We start from the raw sequence: 26,181 nt of genomic DNA, 5'->3' as shown, positions 1-26,181 counted from the left end.
CACACACACACACACACACACACACACACACACACACACACACACACACACACACACACACACACACACACACACACACTAATGCACTTCTATCCTTTCTTTCCTTTACATCAGTTTAATATCACAGGATGTTTGGGCAAACTCTCAGAATCTTTCACAACTTTTTCATGTGTCTGATAATATCTTTATTTGGAAATAAATTACATCAACCAAAAATGTAATTTCTACAGAATTTACACAGAATATCACTGAAGTCACAAAGACAAGATACAAAGGGAAAAAAAGATAGATATGGGTTTGTAAATAGAAGACAATGTTCTGTTGTCTCCTACCTTCCTGTTTATCCATCTCATTGTTTCTCACTTTGATATGATCCTTTTGTTTTTCTCCATTTGTAGGCCGTGTGTGTGTGTGTGTGTGTGTGTGTGTGTGTGTGTGTGTGTGTGTGTGTGTGTGTGTGTGTGTGTGTGTGTGTGTGTGTGTGTGTGTGTGTGTGTGTGTGTGTGTGTGTGTGTGTGTGTGTGTGTGTGTGTGTGTGCGTGCGTGTATTATCTGGTGTTTTATAACAGTTAAGCAGAGGTGCCAATCTGTCAGAAGTTGTGCTTCTCTGAGAGTGGACTAAAGGAAAGAAATTGTTTGTGTTCATCCATTCAATTGTTATTCATTTGATAGTGTGTATCCTTTTTTGGTTGTGTTGTATCAGCCTGACACTGTGGAGGCAGACAGCATCCTCTCCGCTCTGACATTAGATTATCTTCCAGATGGAGTCAGATTATGGGCTGAAATAGACAATCTAATGACCAGTCAGGAAATGTACCAATATCCCTAAAACCCATCTAGAGTCGTCTGTTCAGGGACAGGAACTCAATGAACTGACAACTCAGAATATATCATTGTGAGTTGAGGATGTTAAAAAGCACGTCAACCCAAAATTACATTTGCTAGAATCGACACAGTGAGATTCAATTCTCCAATAAGTGACTCTTTTTGCAAACCCAGTTGTTTTTTTCCCTGACAGATACAGTTGAAGTGATGCATTAAAGTGCATTTCTCTATAAAGTATTTTTCAATATTTCCCTCACCGTCGTTTGGGACTCAGATTGATCCTTTTTCTCCACATATTCATTATTACTAAAGTTTCAGACTGTTTGCGGGTGTTTTTGTCTGAGTTGAAGGGTAAATAACATTATTTTTCTTTTTTTTAAAGTACTATTCAGATCAATCTGCAATGGTGTCACGTTTGAATCATATGGGAAAGGGCAAGCAGGGTGCCAGGACCAGAAAGTGGCACTTAAGTTTACTGCGTGCCGTTTTCAGCAGCTGCACAGAGAGATTTTCCCTATTCATGAGAGAGTGACCTTAGCACACTGTCACTGCTCCCCTGCACCTGCAGTGATTTGTTGGTCATAGAACGCTGGGCAGCCGGATGATATTGTGCACGGAGCAACACGTGATCATCCCCCCCTTCAGCCTTTATCCTTTCCTTTCAACTCAGTCAACATAAAGAAGAAACACACACAAATGCACTGCCAAAAAAGTCCATCCAAAAAGCTGTAATCCTAATCCTAACCGTGGAACACCAGGCATTTATGTGGTGTAGTCCGCAAGCCATTTAGCAAGGTAAAATGCTAAAAAAGCACCACATTTTTGGCTCCGGCCAATTAAACACCCTGTTGCTTTGGGTTCTTCTCTTGTTGGCTGGAAAAAATAAGCAACTTTCAAATGTCCCATTGTTTAAAGTTGCTCCACTATTTTCATTTTTCAGGTTTCATAATTGTATGTTGTGCCTTTAATGTGACATGTTTAAAATGTTAAAAAAGTGCCTCTTCACACCCTCTCTCTGAAACGAGAGCCTAGTATGCTCTTAGTGGTTAGCTGGCTGGCTCTGTTGTGATTGGTCAACTGCTGAGGGATGTCCCGCTCCTTAGCCCAACATGTACAATGTGTTGGAACTCTAGCCAATAGAAGCCCAAAGTAAAATAAGGATGTCACTATGTTACAGAATTAAACAAAGGAGTCCATTGGAGGAGTTTCGGGCAGGGAGAGAGAAACCCTCTTTGGGATTTTAGGTTGCATACAATTGAAATGCACAAAAACGTATACAACACATAACAGGAAGGGGAAAACCCAGGAAAGCAAAGTAAGGCCCCTTTAATTGTTTTTTTTGTCATTATTTTTTCTTTTTATAAACATGCATGCTTGTTACAACAATAAGGATACCTTCATGCAACAATAGGTTCTCTGTAACCTCGGATTGTCTTATTTTCATGGCGTCTCATGATTTCGTGGGGCTATTTTCATTTCAAGACACAGTGTGTATCAAAGATGAGATGTGTTTTTTTGACGGGACAAACAGGAGACAGGAGAGAGAAAGGGATCCATCACAGAGAGAGAGAAGAGGCAAGGGAAACAGAAACAAAGAAAGAACATTTAGGGGGGAAAAAGCAAGCTGTCACATATCTTTGTTGAATCATAGCACATGAAAATGGAGGAGCCAAGTGACTCCAAAGTTCAGAGCAGCAAATGTTTTACAAATTACCCGGCTGCAGCAAACATAATCAACAGGATCTTGTTAATAGGAATTAGATTTCCCATGCAGTGCCATTTAACCCTCAAAAGAATATATTTCCTATCCATTAAAGGCACAGTATTTACTAACTAGTTCCATTTTAAACTTTGTAGATGTGAGCTCAACATGTATATATGAGAAAAACATGATTTTATGCACTGCCCAACCGTGTGTGTGTGTGTACACGTCGCCTACGTATGTGTGTGTTTTGAGAGCTAATGATGTGTGGAGCATTGCTTGGGTGTCTCTCATTCAGCAGCAGATGTTGGCCTATTATCCAAGATGTGTTTTTGATTTTTTTACATTGTCGCTTGGTGTGTGCAGGGAATAACAATAACAGTCAAACTTCCAATCAGATTTTTACTCAGTCCAACCAGAAGTTCCAGAGAAATACTGGAGCCTTTGTGTAAAATGTGGATGGATGTGGAGCATCGATTTTGTTCTTTACCATCTCAGAAAGAGTATTTTATTCAGGATGATAATATCATGACTCACTGCTGTCTCTTCTGCCATCTTGCCTGTGGCATGGATTTATCTTCAAGGACGATTAACCTGTCTACTCTCAGGTCCAGTTGACATGTTTTTACAACAATTCTGTGCTTTAAAAGTCAAACTGTTTGACTAACCTCACTGCAGTGCCACAGTTAAATTCTTTTGTGCCATCCCTGTTTTTGGTGACCCAACGTTTCTCTCGGTTTTATTTCTCAATGGTCTCACTCTCCACTCAATAACAGTTGGTATGTTTCCTTGAGCACGGGTCGCTGAGAAAGATCCCAAGGTGAAAGAGCTGCGATGGCTTATTATAGAAGATGGTTTCCATTTTTTACATCAACATGAAATATCTAACAATAGCTTTCTCTTTCTCTCCCCTCAGCCTTATCTCATCGAGACGTTATTACTTTGAGATCCTCCACAAGCAGGATGACAAGGGCTCGGATCACGTGGAGGTTGGGGTAAGTGGAGCTCACGTGAGCTCACCTTCTCCATCTTGCCTCTCTGTCTACATTTCATTTCCCTCCTACTTGTTTTATTCTATCTGACTCTAAAAGGGATAGTTTGAATGTAAAATACAAACACAAGCAGGAACTAAACAATGTACTGATGTGGATGGGACGTAAGCCAAAGGTATTTCAGCAACATAAATTTGATGCTATATGTGGAAAATTTCCACCATTTCACATTGCCGAAGGGCATCCCATTGTTGACGTGGTACTGAAGCTATTATAACATCTATGCTCTCGGTATGTCCTCCAGGCTCGAAAAAAAAACTGTATAACAAAGGGGTTAGTCAGGTCTACTGCTGCCTCAATCAGTTAGTTTATTTCTGTTATTGTTTGACTAAGTTAGGATTGACTAAAGTCACTCAAGAACACAGAGTAACTAACCGATCATGCAGCACTAGGCAGGCAGTGTGCTGTGAGGTACAACTAGTGTGTTTTCACTGGAGTCTGGTAACTTTGGTAAGAGCTAAGATAATGATTTAAAAAACATAGACTCTATATCTCTTCCATGGCATTGTAAAGCAGTTAGGATATCTGAATATAGCATATATTTACAACAGGTTGTTTTTTTTTTCGCGGGTCTTTTTTGTTGATGTTTTGCTGACATTCCCGTCCACAGCAGCTCATTGCTTTCCTTTTGTTTGGTAACTTCTCTCTAAACTGGAGGCATACATACCCCCATGTTCAGTATGTAGTGCACTGACTATGGATAAGTACCTTCCCTTAACGACAAGAAAAAGCTTTCACCTGTCTTGAGAAAACTTGACCTTTGGCAGGACGGTTTGCATAATTTGACTCGTACCCTTTGTTTAACAGCGTCAGAATGCTGGCTGAGCTGGGCCAAAGTGGATATATTTTCTCTCCCAACTTTGTTTTGCATTACGTTGCATTTTTCTCCTGTCTCGATGGTCTCACCTGATCAAACCTTTATGCATGAATGCCCTCCTTTTTTCCTGCTGTCTTTCTCTACAAAATGGTATTGAGCAACTATTTTTTCTTCTTCTATTCCTCTATCTCTCATCACTGTTCTCGTCTATCCTACTCTCCCACGGCACTTCACATTGGTTTTGCCTCCCTCTGTCTTTATCTTTGTTCTGTACTGCCTCTTCATCTCTATCTTTCCTTTTTCTCTTCCCGTCCACATTCACTTCTCCTCTGCACCATTTCTTTCTCAGTAGTGGTGTTCAGCACCTCAGGCAAAGCTCAGAGATGAGTGGGGCTTAATTTCGAGATGAAGTTTCAAACGAGAGCCCACACGCCTTGTGTGAGCCTGTACTTTGAGTGGGAGGGCACAGGGAAAAAAAGAGATCGCTGGTGTGTGGAATGAATCTCTTAACAACCCCCAGGTTATCGCCATCATGGTGACCATCATCATCAGTAGTGCTGCAAGAGTTTTGCTCTTCTTTCACAAAACTTTAGTCTCATATTTACACCCTGGAGGATAAGGATTTCTTACTTCCCTCACGGTCTATCTTTATCACTTACAAACTTGCTTATGGCTAATTTCCTCTACAATTATTTATGTCTCACTATTAGTTCTTGTTAGTTTCATTTTGGGTTTTTATCAGTGGTGGAAGAAGTACTCAAGATTGTGTAAAAGCAGAACCACCAGAGATCAGGAATATTCTACAAATAAAAGTCCTGCATTCAAAATTTGACTCTAGTAAAAGCACAAAAGTATAAGCATCAAATATACTTAAAATACTAAAAGTGAAATGACTCATTATGCAGATTGGCTCACATAAGAATTATATACTATGTTCAAATAATAATGCATTAAGTTGTTATAAAAGCTGGTAAAGGTGAATCTAATTTGTAATTCCTTCTTACAGTGCAAGGTATCTTGGTGTGACTAAAGTCTTAAGTGTTGATAACATGTCATATCATTAATTCAAATCTGCAAGTTAATTAATAATTGACGTGGAGTCAACACTCTGAGTTGTAGTGGGGAAGAAGTACAAAACGTTGAATACTTTTAATTGTACTTAACATCACTGGTCGTAACTCTCCTGTCATACTTTTGTTTTTCCAACCTGGCATTCATCAACTCAACACTCTAACTTTTGCCACACTTTCCAACCCTGCTGTGTCCTTTCTGCTTTTCTGTTTTTCTCTTGTGTCTTAAACCTTCAGTCTGTGCAGTGTTATTCTGGTCTGTGTGGCTCCTGGGTGCAAGTTCTTAGAGAGGAGTTGACAGGGTGATGTGAAGAGCACCATGCTGAACTCTGATAGCTCTGTGCAGCCAAGAGGATCACACTTGAGCCCAATGAAATGGAGAGAGGGAGAGGGAGAGGGAGAGGGAGAGGGAGAGAGAGAGGGAGAGAGAGGGAGAGAGAGGGAGAGAGAGGGAGAGGGAGAGGGAGAGAGAGAGAGGGAGAGGGAGAGGGAGAGAGAGAGAGAGAGAGAGAGAGAGAGAGAGAGAGAGAGAGAGAGAGAGATGCCATACTGACACTTTGGTCTCCATTCTATCTTGGCAATGGTGAATTTGCCTGTAACTTCTTACGACAGTGTGTTCACACGGGCCATATGGCAGGTCTCCCAAGTACTATGCTTGTTGCTATGGGATGCTGTGGGTTCTTGATGTGGGTGTGTTATGAATATTCTGCTGATGATGTGCAAGTGTGACTAATAAATTACTGCCCGTGACGGCCACATCCCAGTGGCAAACAAATTAAACTTTATTTAGAGAGCCTCTGTATAGAATAACAAACTCAGTTGGTGGGATGCAATTCAATAACACTAGAGAAAGGTTCTGTTATTATAGACTTGTTGCTGGTTTGTGAACAGCCTAGTTGATGCCAATGTGGAGGGGCAATAAGACATCTGCTTATTCTTAATGCAGATGTCTCGGAAAATGAATCATGCAGGATCCTCTGGCAAAATTGTTGAACCTGGCCCAACTTTTGGCAATACACAAGTATTTTTGGTTTCTTCCAAGAAAAATATCTGTGTCTAGCTATTAAATGGTTCACAAGCTAGTCACAATCTTTGCCTGCCTTCTGTTTGATGCTGGTAAGGTAGTGTACATTGGTTTTATCTGAGCTTTCTTACTAAAATTGGCACAGGGTTGATGAGAGTGGAGAACACTCACTTGAAAACAACAAGCTGAATGAAGATAAAGCACTCTGTAGAAATGTGGGGAACTGCATAGTTGTCAATTATGCGAGAAAATACTAAATAAATACACAGTCTTTGGCACTTGTCTAATTAAGATTCAAACTAAAGATTTGGGTCTCTTTATTAAATCTTATTGTGTTGATTTAAGTACGAAGACCGAAAAGCTAACAAACATAAATAGAGGAGGAAAGAAGGATATGTGCGTAGTGAACTGGAGGCTTTTAATGAGGTATTTCTGTTCCCTCCACCCCGACGTATTTCTCATTCAAATCATCCAGAACATTTTTCATGTGATTATGTCTACCAGTGAATCAAGGTCATGCGGAAATCTCTCCCTCTCTCTCACTCTGTCTCTTCCTCTTAGCCCACTACTCATGAGGCCATCAAAGGGGGTTTGTACTAGTAAAAACCATTTAATGAAGCGTATAAAAGTCATGCAGCAAATCAAGATGTGCGCAGGAATGTGTGCATGTGTCTACGCTGCGCTGTCTTAGTAAGGCCCCTGTGTGTGATTTAACAGCGGAATACATTTAACACCTTGACAAAAATAGCAGATTTACCGTGACCGACCCACAACAGCATAAGCCCAGGGCTCACATAAATCCGCAGAAACCCAGGCACTCATTTGTTAAAGAGCAGATAGTGTGGATTCACAGCTCTTTCCTCTGTGTTCTGTGCCAAGCTCTGATTGCATGGCCAAAGGTGGGCTGTTCCTCTGGGATAGTATTTGTTCAGCAGCGCTTGTTATAAAGAAACAAGAGAGTGTAAATATCAGATAGTAAGCGCCATCTGAAAGTTACCTTTTAGGCAAGGAAATAAGAAAGAGAAGGCTTGTTCTCTCTGTGTTTGCCCCGTTCTTTTCCACCGTGTGAAGGAATTAGGGAGAATCGCTGCAGGAAAGCGGAACATAAACAACATTAGAGACAGGAAGAGACAGGTTAGGAGTACACTGTTCCTTTCTCCAGGGGATGGAAACAACTACATTTGTATGTATGAACAGCACACCAATGAATGAGGATATTGTTGAGTTGTTAGGATGAGAAGGCAATTACTAACGCTGCACTCTGACTGAACCTTTCCACTACTACCTTAGTGTTTTCTCTTCAATTAGCTTCAAATAAACTCTCTTTAAAGTGATGACTGTTTTTAAAAATGGATTTCATGAGATGAAAGAAGACGGGGTAGGTTACTTAAATGTCATCTGGATCTTTGTCGATGACACACAGGACATTTACGCTGGCCTAATGGAAAACGTGTCTCGCTTCGCCATGAGTGAAGGAAAGTGTCGGCCATTAAACGGTGTGATTGAGAGAAGGAGGGAGTGGGAGAAGGAAGAGAAGAAAGTCACGCCTTAATTAGTAATGGCAACTTTATGGAGAGGCATGGGTGTTGGATTTAAATACAGGACTTTAATGGCCCTGTTTTATCACTCCTGCCAGACCAAGTCTCACACTGTCGACCAATTAATACGCACACCCATGTATGCACACACTCAGCCCCTCACACACACATCTACCCCCAACGACTGCAGACTCATGGGTGCATTCACTCAGGCACAACCGTACACACTGGCACGCGCAGGCCTCCCAACATCTGCCGCCTCAATATAAATCAGTAGTGGCCCTTGCGACCTGGAGCCAGCTGTTAAAATATATTGTGTGTATAGTTTTACTTTCTCTTTGTTTCTTTACCACTTCAACACCTTTTAGGGTTGAACATAGTTCAGCAGCTTTTAGACATAAGGTGTCATATTGTTTGCCTCAGCTCCCTTTTCGGTTTTGATGTTTTCAAATATTTAATGTAATTTATAACATTTTCTTTCAGTCATTTTTATCACTTACATTGCTCTGTATCATTACCATGCACACGTTTGCTCCTCCCATACATTACTTTTATTTTAATTTTGACACAGATTTGAGAATCCAAAATTAAGAAAAATGTTTATAATAAGTGTTCCAAGCTAGTAATTTACGCACTCCACAGCATTTGCCAAGCCACCATATGGCCATATCTGTTGTTTTTGGATAGAGGACATTTGAATTTGTAATTGTCTTTTGGCACCTCCATTTTAAAAGGTCATGTAAATGAATAAATATGGAGACAAAAAGAACACCCGCATAAAACTCACCAGCAAACACTCTTTAATAGCTAGCAATAACATTTTCATGTTATTTGACTTTTTATCCTCTAGAAGGCAACATTAATGCCAGTCATTAGACTAATGACTGCAGGGTGAGCATCTACGTTTTCCCTATTTATGAGGATGCTGAAGAGTGCAAGACATGGGTTCTCAATACATTCTCAAAGGGATTCACTTCCCATAATCGAGAAGAACTCCTCCAACAACTGAATGTTATTCTCATTCATGTTATTCACTATTACACTACAGACATTTGAATGATGATGTAGAGCTGATATACAGTATGTAAGCCTCTTTGTCTTTTGCTTTCTCTTGTCATCATATCAGCACTAACCCACCGAGCACCGTCCACTTAAGGATTCATATTTAATTCAATACATTTTCAAGCAAAACAAGTTTGAATGGTAGAATATGCAGGCTCACAGTTAGCATATTTAGGTCATGCTGAATGTGTCAGATTACATTTTGCCCATATACGTTAATCTGCTATTGGGTGCGTTCATGCGATCATGTCAAAACCATGTTTTACACATTCCGTCAGGTCTGTGCAGTCTTGCTCACTTAGTCCAAAACCATCTATTTTGTATCCATTTGTATTTAGGTCAATTTAGTTATTCCTGTGTAATCTCATTTCCAGAATATTCTGTTAAACTGCATGTCCTTGTCAAAAAGTTTTAGTCATGTGGCTGCAGAGCAAACACATGGGCTTTTAGGAGAGGTGCTGGGACATGCTTCATGTCGAGTTTGACTTGATTTGAATCGAGTGAGAATGTTAGTGAGACTAACTGGTTTCCCCTCAGAGCACACAGGGCATCGCTGTAAACACACAGACTATGACATGTCGGTAATTGCTATGGATATTGGGCTCATTTGTCTTTGTGAAATGTCTGGTCTGTGAGACTTTGGCTAAGTATAATTCAGCGTAGAAAATCAAACACCCCGTCACTGTTTCCACCTCGTCATTTCTCTTTGAATATTGATCCTCTGTCCCCAGGCAAGACATGATCTGACGTTAAAAACAAGCCATTGTTTTTGTGTCAGTCTGGCAGGTAGTAGAGACTGTCATCTATCTTCAAGCATTTAAGTGTTTAGGTCTGTTTGGTTGTCAATTTATATTAGAGCATAATCAGTCAGGAGCTTTATGTCCCTGTTTTCATTCATTTTTTGGTTTGCTTTCGTTTTTGGTTTGGGGTTTTTTCGCCCTTCTTTTCTGACCATCAGGCTTCAACTTCCATTGTTTAAAGGTTTTACAACAGTATCAGCAGAGAATCCAAACACCCCTCATCTTCTGAGTCCTCTGTGCTCTGTTGTGGAGGTATGTGTTCAGAGCTGTCGGCAGTGTCAGCTGATGCTCTGCTGCCAGGCGCCTGTCAGTGAGCAGCACCATACATCCTAAGACTTTCCATAACTGCCAATGTAAAAATTCCCACTTTGGTTCGTAACTTTTCTTGCCTCCCATCAGTAAATGTAATTCTTTCCTGCCATTGCTCATCATGTTACATTTCTTTTCCCTATATCCTGGGAATATAACAGATTCTAAAATCTGGTCTGGACCCCAGAGTTGAATAGAATCGAACAAAAGAAGGTCTTGTAAAATATTTATGTTTTTTCTACTTTCAGTCCAGTAAGAGTTACCATGCCATACATTTTTTTTCTTACTTGCAGTGTAAGCTGTGCTGTAGAGATAGCTCAAAAGTTTTTTCAAAAGGTTAAAAGTTACAGCTTAGAGACAATGCTTGTCCCTGTTGAGTCAAAACCACAGTAACTGCAGGGTTTCAGATGTCAGAAACTTCTCACACATATCAATACAGGACCCATACATAAGGGTCAGGAAGCATCAGTAACTTCACTACTGGTTGTTTCCAGGAATGAAAAATCATAATGTGTTTTTACACTTTCTTAGATTTTTTTTAATTACATTCGTAAACTTTAGATTAGAGGTGCTGGAACTTGGTTGATGTAACCGTTGGATGCAACCCGGATAGCTGTCTCCTGTCTTTAAGCAAAGCTAAGCAGCTGCTTAAGTTAATTTTACATTTTCTGTACAGACATGAGAGGGGCATCAATCTTCTTATTTGCCTGTTGGGAATAAATTAAATAAGATTTCCCTATTTTTTAAATTTTTATTATTCCTTTAATTTTTCGATCAATTTTAGTTACCAAAACAGTAGATGCAAGAGCTCTGAGTCAGATTACACACAACATATGTTCACACATGTCTGATAGCTACCGGTTGCTACTCATACAGCACATTTCTAACTGTACCGCCAACTAATGAAGGTTAGATAAATGCTACCACTTTCCCCTAAACCTCACCGAAAGATACAAAGCCAACATTCAAAGGTTTTGAATATGGGTTTTCATTAGCTTATTAGCTCTCACTTTACCTTTTTACACCACAGCTACAGGATATCATTCTTGGCTTATTAGCAGCATGTCTTTTTCAGTGAACAGTAGAGTGGCAGCAGAAGCACAAAGACGGGTCAACAAGAGCGCTTGTGCTGTGTTCTGCCTTTCATTCAAACTGAAAATGAGTAATCACAGTAGCTGTAGAAGGGATGCTGTTTTGGATCACCATGCAAGCTCCTCCAACCGACCTTGTATGTAAAGGTTAAATACATTTAAAACAGCAACAGTGTAGTCCCAGTCTCTTACTGTCTTTTCCCTCAGGCAGGGGTCGTCAGGCTTGTTAAAGCCTGCCTTGTTCTGCTGTCCGTTTTACCTCAGACTTTTTTCAGTTTACCTCTCTACCAATTTGGGCCTAAAGCCAGGTGGGCCAGATTGAGACGCAGAAAAAAAATAGAGATACCTCAGTGATCTTATTAGCCCTATGTTGAACAAATAGACATGAAAAACAGCTGGACAGCCTGTTACCAGTTAAAGCTTTCTTCTGAATCCACTTTTATTCAATTTATTCCCTAGAAATTCAGGAGATGATTGTGACACTAAATGGTTGTGTTTACTTTCTAAAGTGTTTACTTTCTGTTCATTTTATTGGACCTGAAATCTGAATTGATTTTTACATAAACTGGCAAAGGTCATATAGTTTCATTATGTATTTACCTCTTATGTGTCTCACCAACAAAACAACTTCATATCTATAGTGCCTTAGGCTCTGAGACAGCCAATTGAATTAAAGGAAACAAACTAATACAGCAGTCAGCAGTCTCAGGAACAATAAACTCCTAATCATCTAGGAATAAAAAATAACTTGCGCTTGATGGAACCAGAGGCAAACTGTGTGTGTGTGTGTGTGTGTGTGTGTGTGTGTGTGTGTGTGTGTGTGTGTGTGTGTGTGTGTGTGTGTGTGTGTGTGTGTGTGTGTGTGTGTGTGTGTGTGTGTGTGTGTGTGTGTGTGTGTGTGTGTGTGTGTGTGTGTGTGTGTGTGAGCTGCAAGAGTGCTGTATGTAACTTCAGCAAGCATTAAACCACACACTCCAGGTTGGAGCAGAACCCACTTTGGGCCAGCTGAATGAAAACAATATCTAAACGTCAGTGGGTGGTCGAGGAATGATGAAACGTGATGAAACAATACTGCTGGCTGCCCATTGCCATTTTGCTCTGCGATTGGTCCTTTTTATTATTTCCTCTTGGATATTGATTTTCTTTCCTCTCTGTTGAACTCTTGGGGCCAGCGAACAGGCCTCTGCTACTCCCTGTCAACACTATTTCACAGAAGACGTGCCCGTACACACAGCGTACACACCGTCAGTCACACACAGAAATACTGTGAAAACACACACATCTCAATGTACACTTGGTCAATTCCTCCCTAGGAGGAAATGATCAGAGAATCTCTGGGGCACAGCGAGGGAGGGAATTCCGTGCCTATGCAGCACCGACAAAAAGTCCAAATATTAACTCTCATTGGTTATTATTTGGGATCTTTCTGAAAATATTCTTTGTTTGAGAATCATTTGCGGAAAAAAGAGTCATGTCCAATTGTTTTCTCATTTTGCATCAATACAGCTAGCCGATAACAGTATAGATAGATAGATAGATAGATAGATAGATAGATAGATAGATAGATAGATAGATAGATAGATAGATAGATAGATAGATAGATAGATAGATAGAAGGATATATAGAAGGATAGACTGAGGATAAATAGATAACATACAAATATAATAAAACAAATAATTAACCTTAACAGCAAATATATACATATTTACTGTACTGTTGTAATAAAAACATCCAGAATAATACTGCAACACACTAAAAACTCTGAAAAAGCTAGAAAGTCATGAGATATTTCCGTCAGACAACTGGGTACAAGTTTAACAATTTAACTTTCATACTGTGTTGTTTTAAAAATCAAAGGAAACTTTTTGATAGTTAAACACTTGCAGTCTATACTGTTGAGCTGCGAGTTAAACTAAGAATCCTAAGTTACAACTCGTATGTGGTCTTCACTTTTCGTCCTTCCATGACAGCCGCCTGCCGCGACCTTGACGACAATCTCCCTGAAGAAATGACACAATGCTGAAGCCTTGGGTTGCCTGCAGAGCTGCTCCCTGCTGCTGCACAGCATGATGCCGACTGTGTCCTTGTTTGTTGTTCTTTTTTATGTGCACTTGTTTTGGGCATGTGTGCCCCTGTTTACCAGTGTCAGCATCATTGTGAAGAAGAAGCAAAAAATATAGATATCTTTTTTTTATGCCAGATTGGGCTTTAACATGTCAGCTATTGATGCTACATGAATTGCAAAATCTTAGATGGTGAATGTGTGTGTGTGTGTGTTTTCAAGGTTTCAAGGTTTTATTGGTCATATGCACAGCATATACAACATATATGTTGGCAATGTAAATCTTATGTCCCATGCTCCTCCAACAACTCAACATACATGAGTTGTTTGAGGAGCATGGGACATAAGATTTTGTGTGTGTGTGTGTGTGTGTGTGTGTGTGTGTGTGTGTGTGTGTGTGTGTGTGTGTGTGTGTGTGTGTGTGTGTGTGTGTGTGTGTGTGTGTGTGTGTGTGTGTGTGTGTGTGTGTGTGTGTGTTTGCATTTTTGCACATAGCATTTGCATGAGCCTAAGGAGGGTATTTATATTTGTATTCTCTACCCGAGGGTTAGAAAATGACCTGTCTCCTGCGATTATATCCTTGGTAACCAGAAGTGACGGGATAATTGTGAAATCTATTTCAACGATTGTAGCATCCCTCTCTTTCTCTCACTGTCTTTCTCCCCCTCTCTGTATTTCTCACCCCATGCCTCTCTCATTTTTCAGGTCATTAGATCTTCGTCTTCACACCCGCTCCGCTCACCGTCTATTTTCTCAGGGTTTCTGTTTTTGCTCTTGTTTTCTCATTCCATCACTTCCTTCATATCCCTTCAGTCTCACATTTCTTGTTCTTTTTCCACGTGCCACCCTTTTTTTTCTGTTTTCTGTTCTCTCCTGCTAAGTGTGTTTATTTCAAAAACCCAGCATCAGATCGATCCTGTGATGTCGCTGTGATCGTTAACACCCAACATGTCAGAGACTAGCCTGGAAACAGTGATGGAGGATTTCTGTTCACATTATACTTTCCACATGTTGACATTTATTTTTTTCCTCTGACAAAAACTCTTTTCTCTCTTTCTCTGCTTTCACACACAGTGGCGTCCGTTCCTCCCTGGTCTGAAATATGAAGTGATAGACTCGGCCTACATCTCCCTGTACACAGGTAAGAGCTGTTCTGCTGTATTGATATGGTGCACTTTGTCATCCTGTCTTGGAAAGGAAATAAACTGGATGATACATTTTAAAATAACTGACATTTGTGGCATCTATTACACATGGGACTCTTTCTCTTTTCTATTCCTTTTTTTTTGCCAGTGCTCGCAAAATAGAAACAGGAATTCATGCTATATCTAGTATTCACATATAAACATTTCCCTTTTTTGATCAAATATGTTCTTCTGCCTTCCCCTCGAACAAACCCACATTTATTGTCAGTGTCCCTTATTTCATATTTAGTTCTTTCTCATAGGGAAGCTGCATATTTGAGGCCATGACATGTCTACTCTAAAAAGAAGATACAGGATCTTTTGGTTGCTCTATTTCTTCTCTAAAGGAGCAGAGATGAGAGCCCTAGCTTCCGAGTAGATGTGTAACCTCTATAGCTCCAAGAATAGCAGTGTGTCACAGGGATGTTGTATTTTTAACAAGGGAAAATGCCAGCTGCAAACAGAATGATGTGTGGAGTTGTCATTTTGGGAAAGCAGGTTGCTAGGGATGTACGCCTTCTTGTTTATGACCCGCTACGACGGGGAATAAAGAGACCTTGTACCGAATATGAGGTCACCTGCTGGCTTCAAACATTACCATCTCCTCATCTGTCCCCCTCTATCCATCCATCACTACTGCTCCCTTTATGTCATGCCCTCTATCTTACCAGGTTTCTCCATTCTGTCACTGTGGAAAGTGTTTAATATTCATTCCCATTTGACACAGAGAAACATTTGTAAGCTTACCCAGCTATACTTTTCGTTTGCATTACTTAGTTTAATTAAATGTCTGATTGGATTTCAATTAACGTCAATGTGTGTTAGGCAGTCGTAACATTTAATGGGAGCATATGCTTTTTTAGTTCATTCTCAAACTATGAGCCTCATTTTTATCACTTTAACAACTTGTCAATCACAGAGTTATGGTCAGAGGCAAATAATTGGGTGACTCAGCAACCAGTGTCAGATTGTATAAATTCTGGACATATTTTGACATGAGAGACCTAAATAAGTGATCATAAATAAAATCAGCTCATATTCAGTCTGTAGAAAACCCAGGAACATTTGTGCCAGTGTGGTTTTTGCTCTTAATATTCAATACTAACTTAGCTTCTAAGTTAGTATTGAATTTTTCCACACATGGTTTATCATCTGGAAATATTTCTCAACATCCATCCTGACCTAAAGCAGTTTTACTGTTTGTTTGTTGAATTTTTACAAATGAAATGCAATTTTTTTCAGGATAATTGTTCCTGCTACATATTATATTTTAATTTACAGGGCAGTTCAATTCCCACAATGATTCTTTATGGGTTCTAAATCCCCTGTAGTGGTGCAATAATACTTTTTTACTACAGAATCAGTGGGTATGCACATAAAAGTGCCACCCAGATGGTAGCTGTTAATGAATTTACACCATAACACACGCATACACATTTGCTACACCGACCAGGAAATTCAAATAATCACAACACTGTAACTGGGTGCTAAATGTGCGTGGTATTACCATCTGAATGAGGTTTGTGCCATACAGAAATAATGTGGATATTTCTTTTATTACACCCCAACGACATATGCAACATGCTGGAAATGGATCAAAAGAAAGAGAAGAAGAGTTATGTTGTTTTCATTGCTCCTTTTGAGTATGTCAGTAACATAGATCATTCATAACGGCTGGCTTGTGTGAAGTGTAAAGCCATGTATGTGATCAACAGATGTTTTATTGATAGAAGAATGGGCGTCTAAAAAGAACCTTACTCTGTGTAGCGTTCACACACCCAATGTGCGCCCTCCACCCTCTGGAGGATGAAATTGATGCTGACCACCCTGTTAATTATGAAACATTTTTCCCATCAGGCCTTGCTCCTGACATGCCATTAATCACATATGCGCTCTCTTCCTCTCGTGCTATCGATTTGGTATAATTATGACTCTGCTTTGCTGTGTATTTGTCTTATTGTCACGTTCCACCGCCTCTTCCTCTTCTTCTTTTTTTCTCTCCTCTCTGCCGTTCTTTTGTCTTATTTGTCACTTTTCATTGTGGGTATCGATTTCTGATGATTGTGACTGAAATAAAGTGTGTGATAAAGCTAACATCAAATGTGCTCGTCATAAAGATAATCCAAACAGTGAGTGAGATACTGATGTTCCTCTTTCCCTCTTCTACATCATCTATACCTCACTCTTTCCCCCGCTTTCTCTGTATTTTTCAGATGAATCCAATCTGAAGATGAACAGCGTGGACCACATCCCTCAGACCTTGGCCAGTCACATCCGTCTCCCGGAGGAATCTCACCCCCAGGCTCTGGAGGGAGGCGGGGTCTTGCAGCACGGAGCGGATATGCTGAAGCCGGACCCCAGGGACACCTTCTATAGCAGTAAATCTGCCACTCATACTCCCCTTCTTTCTGTCTTCATCCTGATTTTATGGCCTGTCATTTGCCTCCGACTGATTGACTGTCTGGCTCTCAGTGTCTCTGGCTGTCAGTTTAGCTGCATTATTCAGACTGTCATCCTTTTAGCGTGCTGTTTTTCATTTGATGTGTTTTCCTGGTCTTGTTATTACCTTGATCATCTCCCTGCTTTCCTTCTTTAATACTTATTTAAAGCAGAATTAATTTTTGTTGTTACCTGATCTCAAATATTTACCTACCTTCTCTCTGTCTCCTCTCTCTTCAGCTCCTATGATCAACCCCTCCCGACTGGAAAACGTTCTTCCGGCCTGTCTCTATTCCCCAACCTATGTAGTAAAAGATTTCCCCATCGCCAGATACCAGGGTCTGCAGTTTGTAAGTCTCATTCCCTCTTAATAAGAAAAATAGAAGCTTAAAAATACATTTAAAGGTTTTTGTGTTTGTTTATGAGAGACTTCTTACTAAAAGTAGATCTATGAGCTCATCAAAAGTGCCATTGATTATGACAGGAGTTAAAACTCAGGGATCAGCATGATATTCAGATCAACTGGACATGCTGGTTTGGACATCACCACTGCCACCCTCCTGATGTACCGAAACACATTGATGAAGCATGTGGTCGGCATTGTTAAGCGCTGCTTCCCCCTTTAGGCTGATTTGTGTCACTGCAGCAGTTGCAGAGATAAGTGGAAACGAGCCACTAAAATGCATCAAATCCAATTTAAATTTGACAGAAATCACTGTAACAAAAATACAGCTTATAGTAGGGTGGATATTGCTTAAAATGCTGCTTTGAATGTAATCCCTTTGGAGTATTGCTAAATGAACTCTTTATATCAGTTTTTTTCCGAGGGATAATGCATTTTTTAATGACATTGAACTTCTTCCACAGGTCTATCTGTCCTTCGTTTACCCAAATGACTTCACGCGTCTCACCCACATGGAGCGAGAGAACAAGTGCTTCTACAGGGAGTCCCCTATCTACTTAGAGAAGTAAGGACATTATTGCTTCTATCTCTCCAACAGCTGAAGGAATATTTGTCCCTGTCTTGTAAATATGAGCGAGTAGACTGATTATGCAGAATAACTGCTCAAGTGTGAATATGATGGCAGTGATTCATGCGACCTCTCACAAGTAGATTACGCTAGGGAAGGCACATTGAAAATTCAAACTTATTTTAATACATTGGGTTGTGTGTGTTAATGAATGTGTGTGTTTTGGCTCCTCTAATGTCTGCTAGGTTTGGTTTCTACAAATATATGAAGATGGATGAGGAGGAAGATGACAGGCCGTTCTTTTTCCCCAACCCAGATGGTAACTAATAATGAACACACACACTACCAGTCACACATTTATACACACTATTTCAAATTGGTGTCTCCTTCCTATCTCCAGATTTCCTAGACGAGGAGGAGGTGGTAGACATCGAGGACGAGGCGGAGATCGTTGGCACGCAATCGCCCAAGAAGCCCTCTCACCCCAGCCACACCTCCAACCCCTCACATTCGCACTCAAAGCCTGTGCCCACGCCAGCTGGCAGAGAAGGGGAAGAAGAGGAGGAGGACCCTGAGGAAGAGGAGGAGGGGGCAGTCAACAGTATCATACATCGCAGAGAGAGGAGACACTTTCCTCACAGAGAGGGACAGATGGCTAGAGATCTGGACTGGGGAAGAGATCATACAAACGTGAGACAGGACACCGGGAAGGGACTTGAAGAGCCCCAAACCAAGGGGCTTCAGCCCAACACGGACAGTGTGGTCCGGCCTCGCTCCTTGTCTTGGATCCGTACCGGTCCCGCAGAGCTGAGCCCTGGCAGGAAAGGAGGAGGAACAGGTGGAGGGGAGAAGGGAGCTGAGACCCTGCCCAAACTGAGCAAGTCTTCACTCCTCTTCCCCCAGAAGTCCTCCCTCTCTGCCCTTGCCAGCCGAGCCAAGCATATCCTCAGCAACTCCGCCCACGGTAACAACCTTCACGATAACAACAACAACAAGGTCGGCGGCAAGAAAAAAGAGAAGAGGGAGGAGAACAAGATCTACATCACCCGGCCTCGGCCTGCCAAAGAGCGGGAGAAGGAGAGGGAGAGGGAGCAGCGTCGGGAGAGGAGGGAGGAAAGGAGGGAGGAGAGGGCATCTCGCCACCCTAGAGAGGTGTTCCCGGGGGTCTTTCTGTACCAAACTGGGAAGACCACGAGGCTGGTTAACCTGGGTCCCAAAGGACATGCTGGGGGAGGAGGCAAAAGTCTGGTTAGTGCCCCTCAGCTCTGGCCCAACCCCCCCACAAAAGAGGGTAAGACTCCTCACAATGGAAGCATCAACACACAGAGTGGAAGTGTGCCAAAGTCTGGGGTAAAACAACCAGAGACAAGCAGGAGGAGAGGAGAGCACAGGGATTTACACACTACTGATGTACCCAACCAAGGGGACCCATTGTCCCCGCTGTCCAATCATCGAGACCCCCCTCCTGTTACCCAAGAAAAGTTAAATTCCACAGAGAACACGCTCCAAGGACAAACACGTGTCACCTCCTACCTCAGGACCTCAGAGATCACAGAGACCCAGCAGCAGCCAGATCCGGACCCCAACCCGGCCGAACTCCAGGATACAAACCGCTCTAACCCTGACCCCGATCCTGAACCAGAACCGGAGGAGGGCGAGTTGTCGGACTACAGCTACGAGGAGGTGGAGCCGCGGCCAGGTTGGGCGGAGGAGAGCATCAACTGGCAGAGGACCTTCTCTGTCAACCCGATGGACTTCGAGCTGCTGCGCTCCGACTGGAACGACCTGCGCTGTAACGTGTCCGGCAACCTGCAGCTGGCAGAGAGCGAGGTGGTGGACGTGCTGGCGCAGTACATGGAGAAACTCAACGAACGCAACGGAGGGTGAGTACAGAGGGGAGGGAGGGAGAATGATGTGAAACTACAAGAAGGTTTATGTTTCCCTGCAACCTTGTGTGTGTTCAAATGCGAATTTGTTTGCTTACCATTATGTAAAGCAAGAAGTAATTTAGCTGAGAACATATTGGTCATGCCCCGGTGCTTTGACTTCATGTTAGCAAACCTCTATGTGCTCATTACCATTTGCTGCAGCAGTGCTTAAAAACTACATACAAAATAATGATATAATAATAGCTCAGCCTCTCGTTTTTTTTTCCTTAAAAAATATACCATGCTGACTTGCCTCAACACAATTGATGGATTATCACATTTTCTATGTGTTCTTCCTATAGTTAAGCAGAAGTAATCTAGTTTAAGTAATAGTGTTTCATAAGCATCTTCTCCCATATTAGGTTACACTGTGGGACACAAGGGGACATTTTATGCTTTTCAGGTATTATCAGGTTTTTTACCAGAATGTGTTTACATGCTTAAGGTTAAGTAAACACCTTGTTTTTCTCATACTGTCTGTCTTAAGTATGCCATGGTATTGACTGTGTCTTTAAGCCCCCCTCCCAAAAAACCCCGGCTCCGTTTGGTCAGTGTGTTGAGAGTTTGTATACAGAATTTATTAAGCACATACACTTGCATTCTAAACAACAAACATGTTTATATTTCTTTACAATTAAGGGAACTTTTACTAACTCCCCCTAGGATCTACACCCTGCTGCGAATCGTCAACGTTGAGAAGCGGCGCGACTCCGCTAGAGGGAACCGCTACCTGGTGGAGCTGGAGCTGATGGAGCGAGGCCGCAGTGTGGTGCGTCTCTCGGAGTACATATACCTGTTGCTCCACCGCAGCAGGCAGGGAGAGGAGAGTGTAGAGAACACTGACTTTGCCCCGGCCTCACCAGCTTTGTCACCAGCTTCGGTCCCATCCCCTGCCACATCCAGCCTGACCACACCACCACCCCCTCCCTCTGCCAGGTCCCCCGCCCGCACCGGAGCAACTCCCTGGAGCACCGCCTATGCTAAGCCTCTGCTCTGCCAGCCTGTCATGCTGCAGTGGAGGAGAGATGTCATGGTGCATTTTGTGGTGCCAGGTCAGTCAAAAGAAGGACTTCGGCCAACTTCCAAAACTGAAAAAATAGTCTAGCAGTTACTTTTAAACCAAGATTATTCAGGCTTTATCTACTTTTTGTTGTCTTCTTACTGTCTTTCAGTCAAAAACCAGGCCCGCTGGGTACAGCAGTTCATCTCTGACATGGAGAATCTTCACCGCCAAACAAAGGATGACAATTTCAGCATCATTATTGTTGATTTTGAAAGCGAAGACATGGATGTGGAGCAGGCACTGAGAGATAGCAGTGTGCCAAGGTGTGTGTGTATATGGAACACAATCAGCTGTGTTAAAGGACAAAATATTTTTTTATTCTTTCAAGGCTTTCAACTGATGCGTGTGTATATTTCTGTTTTGACAGATATGAGTATCTGAGGAGAGAAGGGAACTTTGAGCGCTCGGCAGGACTGCAGATTGGAGTGGACACTATCGAGGTTAGAGACACAAACGCACTAGACAGCAATATGCGAGCTGGCAGGGAAAAGCCACTCTCTGAAGGTCAGCCACTCACAATGACCTTTACTGATGGACAGACATAAAGAACACTCATGCATAATGAGTATGCTGAGTATGACTGCCACGGTGGTCTGTCACAGGCTGTGGATCTCACCCTTTACCTCTCCTGCCTGTGTTTGCCCTCTCACACTAAGCCCGGCCGTGGGTGACAGGGAGCCGCTTAGGCAGTTAGCTGCAATTCCTATGTCATCAGTATGCCAAAGTTGTCACATCCAGTCCCTTTCACAGGTTATTTGTGTGTGTGTGTGTGTGTGTGTGTGTGTGTGTGTGTGTGTGTGTGTGTGTGTGTGTGTGTGTGTGTGTGTGTGTGTGTGTGTGTGTGTGTGTGTGTGTGTGTGTGTGTGTGTGTGTGTGCCCTTACCCCGCTCTCTGGCTGTCTCTATGTCACTCACTCACGCACGCACACCAACCCACAGGGGCGTGGAGCGGCTGGAAATTTGGACAGACGTTGATCCGTCATTTGCGTGTCAGTACTGTCACGGTGGGATGACAGGGCCGTCACTCATGTCTGAATGACCCGCAGGCTTTGGGAGTGAAGACGAGCCTCTGATGCCCAGGATTCTCTGCTTTCTTTAATCCTAAATCCACACATGTGAACATCCACAGGATCATCAAGCAGACACACTTTTGTTTCTCCTTTTCAATGTAAAAAATGTTAATGTAATGTATGAATGTGTCAATGTGTGTGTTTTTTTTCTCCTTTTTCCAGGATAGTCACAGCATTGTGTTCCTGTGTGATCTGCACATCCACTTCCCTCTCAACATATTGGAAAGCATTAGGAAGCACTGTGTGGAGGGACGCCTCGCTTTCGCTCCCATCGTCATGAGACTTAGCTGCGGCAGTTCGCCACGGGAGCCCGATGGTAACGCCCAACAAAACACAAACACAATAACACGCATACAGGCTCATACAGGAATAATCTCAATCTCAAATTACCATAGTTTTCAAGTCTTTAAGTTTTACCCATCACTCAAACTCATTCCCCAGTTCCAGACATCTGCTTTGAATTCATAATAACAGGATTTAAATTATCATGCATAATAAAGGCTGTTGCATCAGGAGAGGCTGTCATTGCAATGGGACTAATATTTCCCTTTAACTCTCTTTTTGCTCTTTTTGTAGGGTACTGGGAGGTGAACGGCTTCGGCTTGTTTGGAATCTATAAGTCTGACTTCGATAAGATCGGAGGGATGAACACTGAGGAATTCAAAGACCGCTGGGGAGGGGAGGACTGGGAGCTGCTGGACAGGTAACCAAGCAACAAACCAACACAGTAGCCCTGCAATGAATGCTTTTATATTGGCATACACTACATTTTTCTTTACTGTCTCCGGCACCTCTAAGTCTTGAAAACATTCCTGCTGCCATCGCTGCGTTTGTTCATGAGCTATGGCGACCTGAACCAATTGCGTAACTTGCCACCAATGACATAATTGTCTTGTTTTGCTTGTTAAGAGTCCATGACTCCATTCACACTGAAATCGACCCTTGTCAGACCCACCTCTTGAACTAGGTCACAAAGTCGTGTCAGTCAACAGTGGTTAACCTTTTCAAACACAAAATCAATGCTGTTTGAGCCCTCAGTGTGAAAAGGGTATTAGAAGGTTAATGAGTCATTTCTAGTTCAGACTTGGTTGGAGAAATGTTAACTCTATGGTAACGTTTAAAGTTGCAGTTATATACATACACATTATATGGTTTTTAATTGTAGTTGTGTTCACATTGCATCTTTTTTATTGGATTGTCACTGTTGTAGCACAAGGTGTCAAGTGTGAACAATGCCAGTAGGATGCAGGAAAAAACAGCATTTGAAGGATAAACATTGACAGTCTGCTCGGTGGATGTTGCCAGCTCCTAGTGTTGAATGTTCATTGGTAAAAATGTTTCTTTAATGAACATCAAGAAAGGACTGTTGCTATCAAACCTAACGACCAGTCTTTGGTAATCAAGAAGCCAGATGGATAATTGAGCATATTCAACTGAAACTGTCTGCATATTTAAATACCACCCAGATGTAGGTTGGATAAACTGACACTTAAACAAATAATTGAAGGTCTGTTACATTAAAGCCCCTGCCAAACAAGTTCACACAATGTTGATTATGCCTATCGCAGCCAGGGAAAGTTCTGTGTATTTGGCACTTTACAGGAATTTGAGTGTCTGGCATCTTTGGCAACTTTTCTACACTGGTGTGTACGTATGCCTGCAGATGACCAAATGCAAATGTTTCGACTTTAATCCTTCCTCTGAATGCCAACCTATTTTCTCATCTTGATCATCAACTTTAGAAAGGTACTTAGAAACGCCAGACTTTGAACTTTTGATAAAAGAAAATTGTAAAAGAAAAAAATCTTATATCAGCCTGTTTTAGACAGCCATATTGATCGTCAGTATTTGAACATGACCTAGAACCAGTTGGAATGATAATTAACACAATTATTTCTGCTGATGAATATAAGCCCAGTTTTAACCCACTGTTTCTCCCTCCTGCCTTTTCTAGGGTACTGCAAAACGGTTTGGAGGTAGAGAGACTACGCTTAAGAAACTTCTTTCACTACTACCACTCCAAACGAGGCATGTGGAATGCCCAAAACAAGAAAACTCCCAAGGGATAGCTCCCCCTGCTGGTCGGAGAATACTAAATCTACCTGCAGATCCACTGTGTGTGAGAGAGAGACCTGTAGGAGTTCACTCACTGCCTGAACACTGCCTTTATTTACAGGCTCCTGTCAGGGACGCCTCTGTTTGTCATCGGCCCCTTTTGAACGCTTGTGGGTATGAAGACAGATTCCAACTTAACAAGTGAGCTGTTTACGCAGACAGACCTGAATCCTCAATTTGGCTCACTGACTCAACTACTGTACAGAGAGAAGAGAGTTGTTTTTACTCTCCCCTCTCTCTGTCCTTTTTTTGGTGCAATGTTTTCAGACAGACTGGAAAGCAGCTGTTTCTGTGTATGTGTGGTTGTGTGTATGCGTGGGTATGTACATATAAGTGTGTGGGTGTGTTGCTGCTTGTGTGTGCTTACGATGAAAGGAAGCACCTTTTTTTCTAACAAGATGTGAAGACAACCTAAGATCTTTTTTCTAACATGCTCTCACCTGAGAGCCTAATAGAATGTTTGTCAACATGTTATTCAGATAGATTGAGACATGGTGGCGTAGATCGAGTAGAGGAAGTCTGTATTTCTAAATACATCAAATACTACCTGTTGGTTATCAATAACCAGTGTGTCCGACGTGCTGACATTCTCCTGATAGCATGATATTATGAATCATTGAACGTTTTTGAATCAGAAAAGCCCTTTTCCAAACAAATACTGACTGAAACATCATCTTTATATCTCTTTCTGTCCCTCTCTCTCCCTCTGTATCTTTTATAATCTTCAGTCCACTTCTGCCTTTGTCTGTTGTAATGTCATGCAATTTTATTTTGTTTTTTGTTGAAACATTGCTCCACCCATATTAGTGGTAGCTATCAGTTATGAGTTGTGTTGCATCATCTGAAGTTTTTGTTTACAGTTTGTTATTTAAACTTTTTTTTGTGTGTGTGTGTGTGTTTCCTCACTGGGTACGGATGCACAAATATTTGGGGTGCTTTTTAATTTACTTAAACACTGAATTTGTGAACAGTTTACACCGTTTAACTTACAGTATCCTCCATTCCCTCCACATCTCTTATTTATTGTTATCATCAATTGGAACAAACAACTCTTACAGGAGGGAAGGAGAAGACATCTTTCTATGTTTTATTTAATGTTGTCACATGTTGTTAAGCATTTTCCAAGCTTAGAGTGTCGTTTCAAATATTGGATTTGTGGAATCTCTACCACCAAGACAGAAAGTGCTTGGCTATCGAAAACATTGACACTCTTTTTTGGCTTGCACAAAGCTATAACAGAAGGGAGACCAGTTCATGTGTTGTGGCAAGGCATGGCTGTTTCACATATGTGTGCCTTTATCAGGGTTTGGCTGCAGGCAGTTTATAAACTATTCTAATGACAGAAGAGGGCAAGGGACAGACACAAATTCAGTTATTTATCAGCAGGCTGTAATGTCACTGTAAATCCAGTTACACTGTAAAAGAAGGATAAAGTTAGCTTCAGTGGATTACACAGGTGTCAGTGTGTTTGTTATTTTTCGTTAGAAGCAGGAATGGGTGGTTGTGTGCCAGTTGCCCCATTGGTGAGATACATGGAGATGGAACTAATGACTACTGAGTGAAACAAGGAGGTGTGATGGAGATTCACAGGCAGCTGCAGTCCAGCCGGATTCAACCTGCTCCCATTAGTTTGGCTGGAGGCCATGCTCCTAATGCCTCTGTTTATGCAACATGGTACTTATGTTGATGGGGAGTGGCTGGAAGGCTTAGACTGGACATATATGTGGATGAGATTTAATGATCTGTTATTGACTATATGATTGTCAAATGCCATCCATGACCATTTCTTTGCCTCTACAGGAAAAAGGTCTTTACTGTAGGTCAATTTATACTGACATGGGACTATTTAAAGATCAAAAGAAACACATTAAATATAAGACTAAATATATGACAAACATAAAAATGAAAAATAGGAATATACATTCCAAGGTAATTTCTGTGAAATTGTTTTGTAGAGAAAAAAGGTTTTAAAAATGTATTGTAATTTTTTTTGATTTGTTTTTTTTTTTTTTTTTGCAAATAAAATTTTATGCTTACGTCCAAATATTTTTTCAAATGCG

The 26,181-nt window shown here is 41.6% G+C and overlaps 1 protein-coding gene across 1 annotated transcript in view; it reads left to right on the top strand.

Annotated features, from left to right (window-relative positions):
• b4galnt4a (beta-1,4-N-acetyl-galactosaminyl transferase 4a) overlaps positions 1 to 26,080 on the top strand; it is a 125,682-nt gene extending 99,602 nt beyond the window's left edge. Inside the window, exons 8-20 of the mRNA XM_063877244.1 lie at positions 3,444 to 3,522; positions 14,427 to 14,493; positions 16,750 to 16,914; positions 17,216 to 17,325; positions 17,843 to 17,943; positions 18,192 to 18,265; positions 18,347 to 19,829; positions 20,538 to 20,926; positions 21,047 to 21,200; positions 21,305 to 21,377; positions 22,169 to 22,322; positions 22,583 to 22,709; positions 23,961 to 26,080. Coding sequence (XP_063733314.1) covers positions 3,444 to 3,522; positions 14,427 to 14,493; positions 16,750 to 16,914; positions 17,216 to 17,325; positions 17,843 to 17,943; positions 18,192 to 18,265; positions 18,347 to 19,829; positions 20,538 to 20,926; positions 21,047 to 21,200; positions 21,305 to 21,377; positions 22,169 to 22,322; positions 22,583 to 22,709; positions 23,961 to 24,075 — 3,091 coding nt within the window. The 3' untranslated portion in view covers positions 24,076 to 26,080. The remainder of the gene's footprint in view (positions 1 to 3,443; positions 3,523 to 14,426; positions 14,494 to 16,749; positions 16,915 to 17,215; positions 17,326 to 17,842; positions 17,944 to 18,191; positions 18,266 to 18,346; positions 19,830 to 20,537; positions 20,927 to 21,046; positions 21,201 to 21,304; positions 21,378 to 22,168; positions 22,323 to 22,582; positions 22,710 to 23,960) is intronic.
• Positions 26,081 to 26,181: the final 101 nt, after the last annotated feature.

This window comes from Eleginops maclovinus, chromosome 2 (genome assembly GCF_036324505.1).
Source record: "Eleginops maclovinus isolate JMC-PN-2008 ecotype Puerto Natales chromosome 2, JC_Emac_rtc_rv5, whole genome shotgun sequence".
In the NCBI taxonomy this organism is placed as follows: Eukaryota; Metazoa; Chordata; class Actinopteri; order Perciformes; family Eleginopidae; genus Eleginops; species Eleginops maclovinus.
The sequence above is the reverse complement of the archived record's forward strand: the minus strand, read 5'-3'. Positions and strand labels throughout refer to the sequence as shown.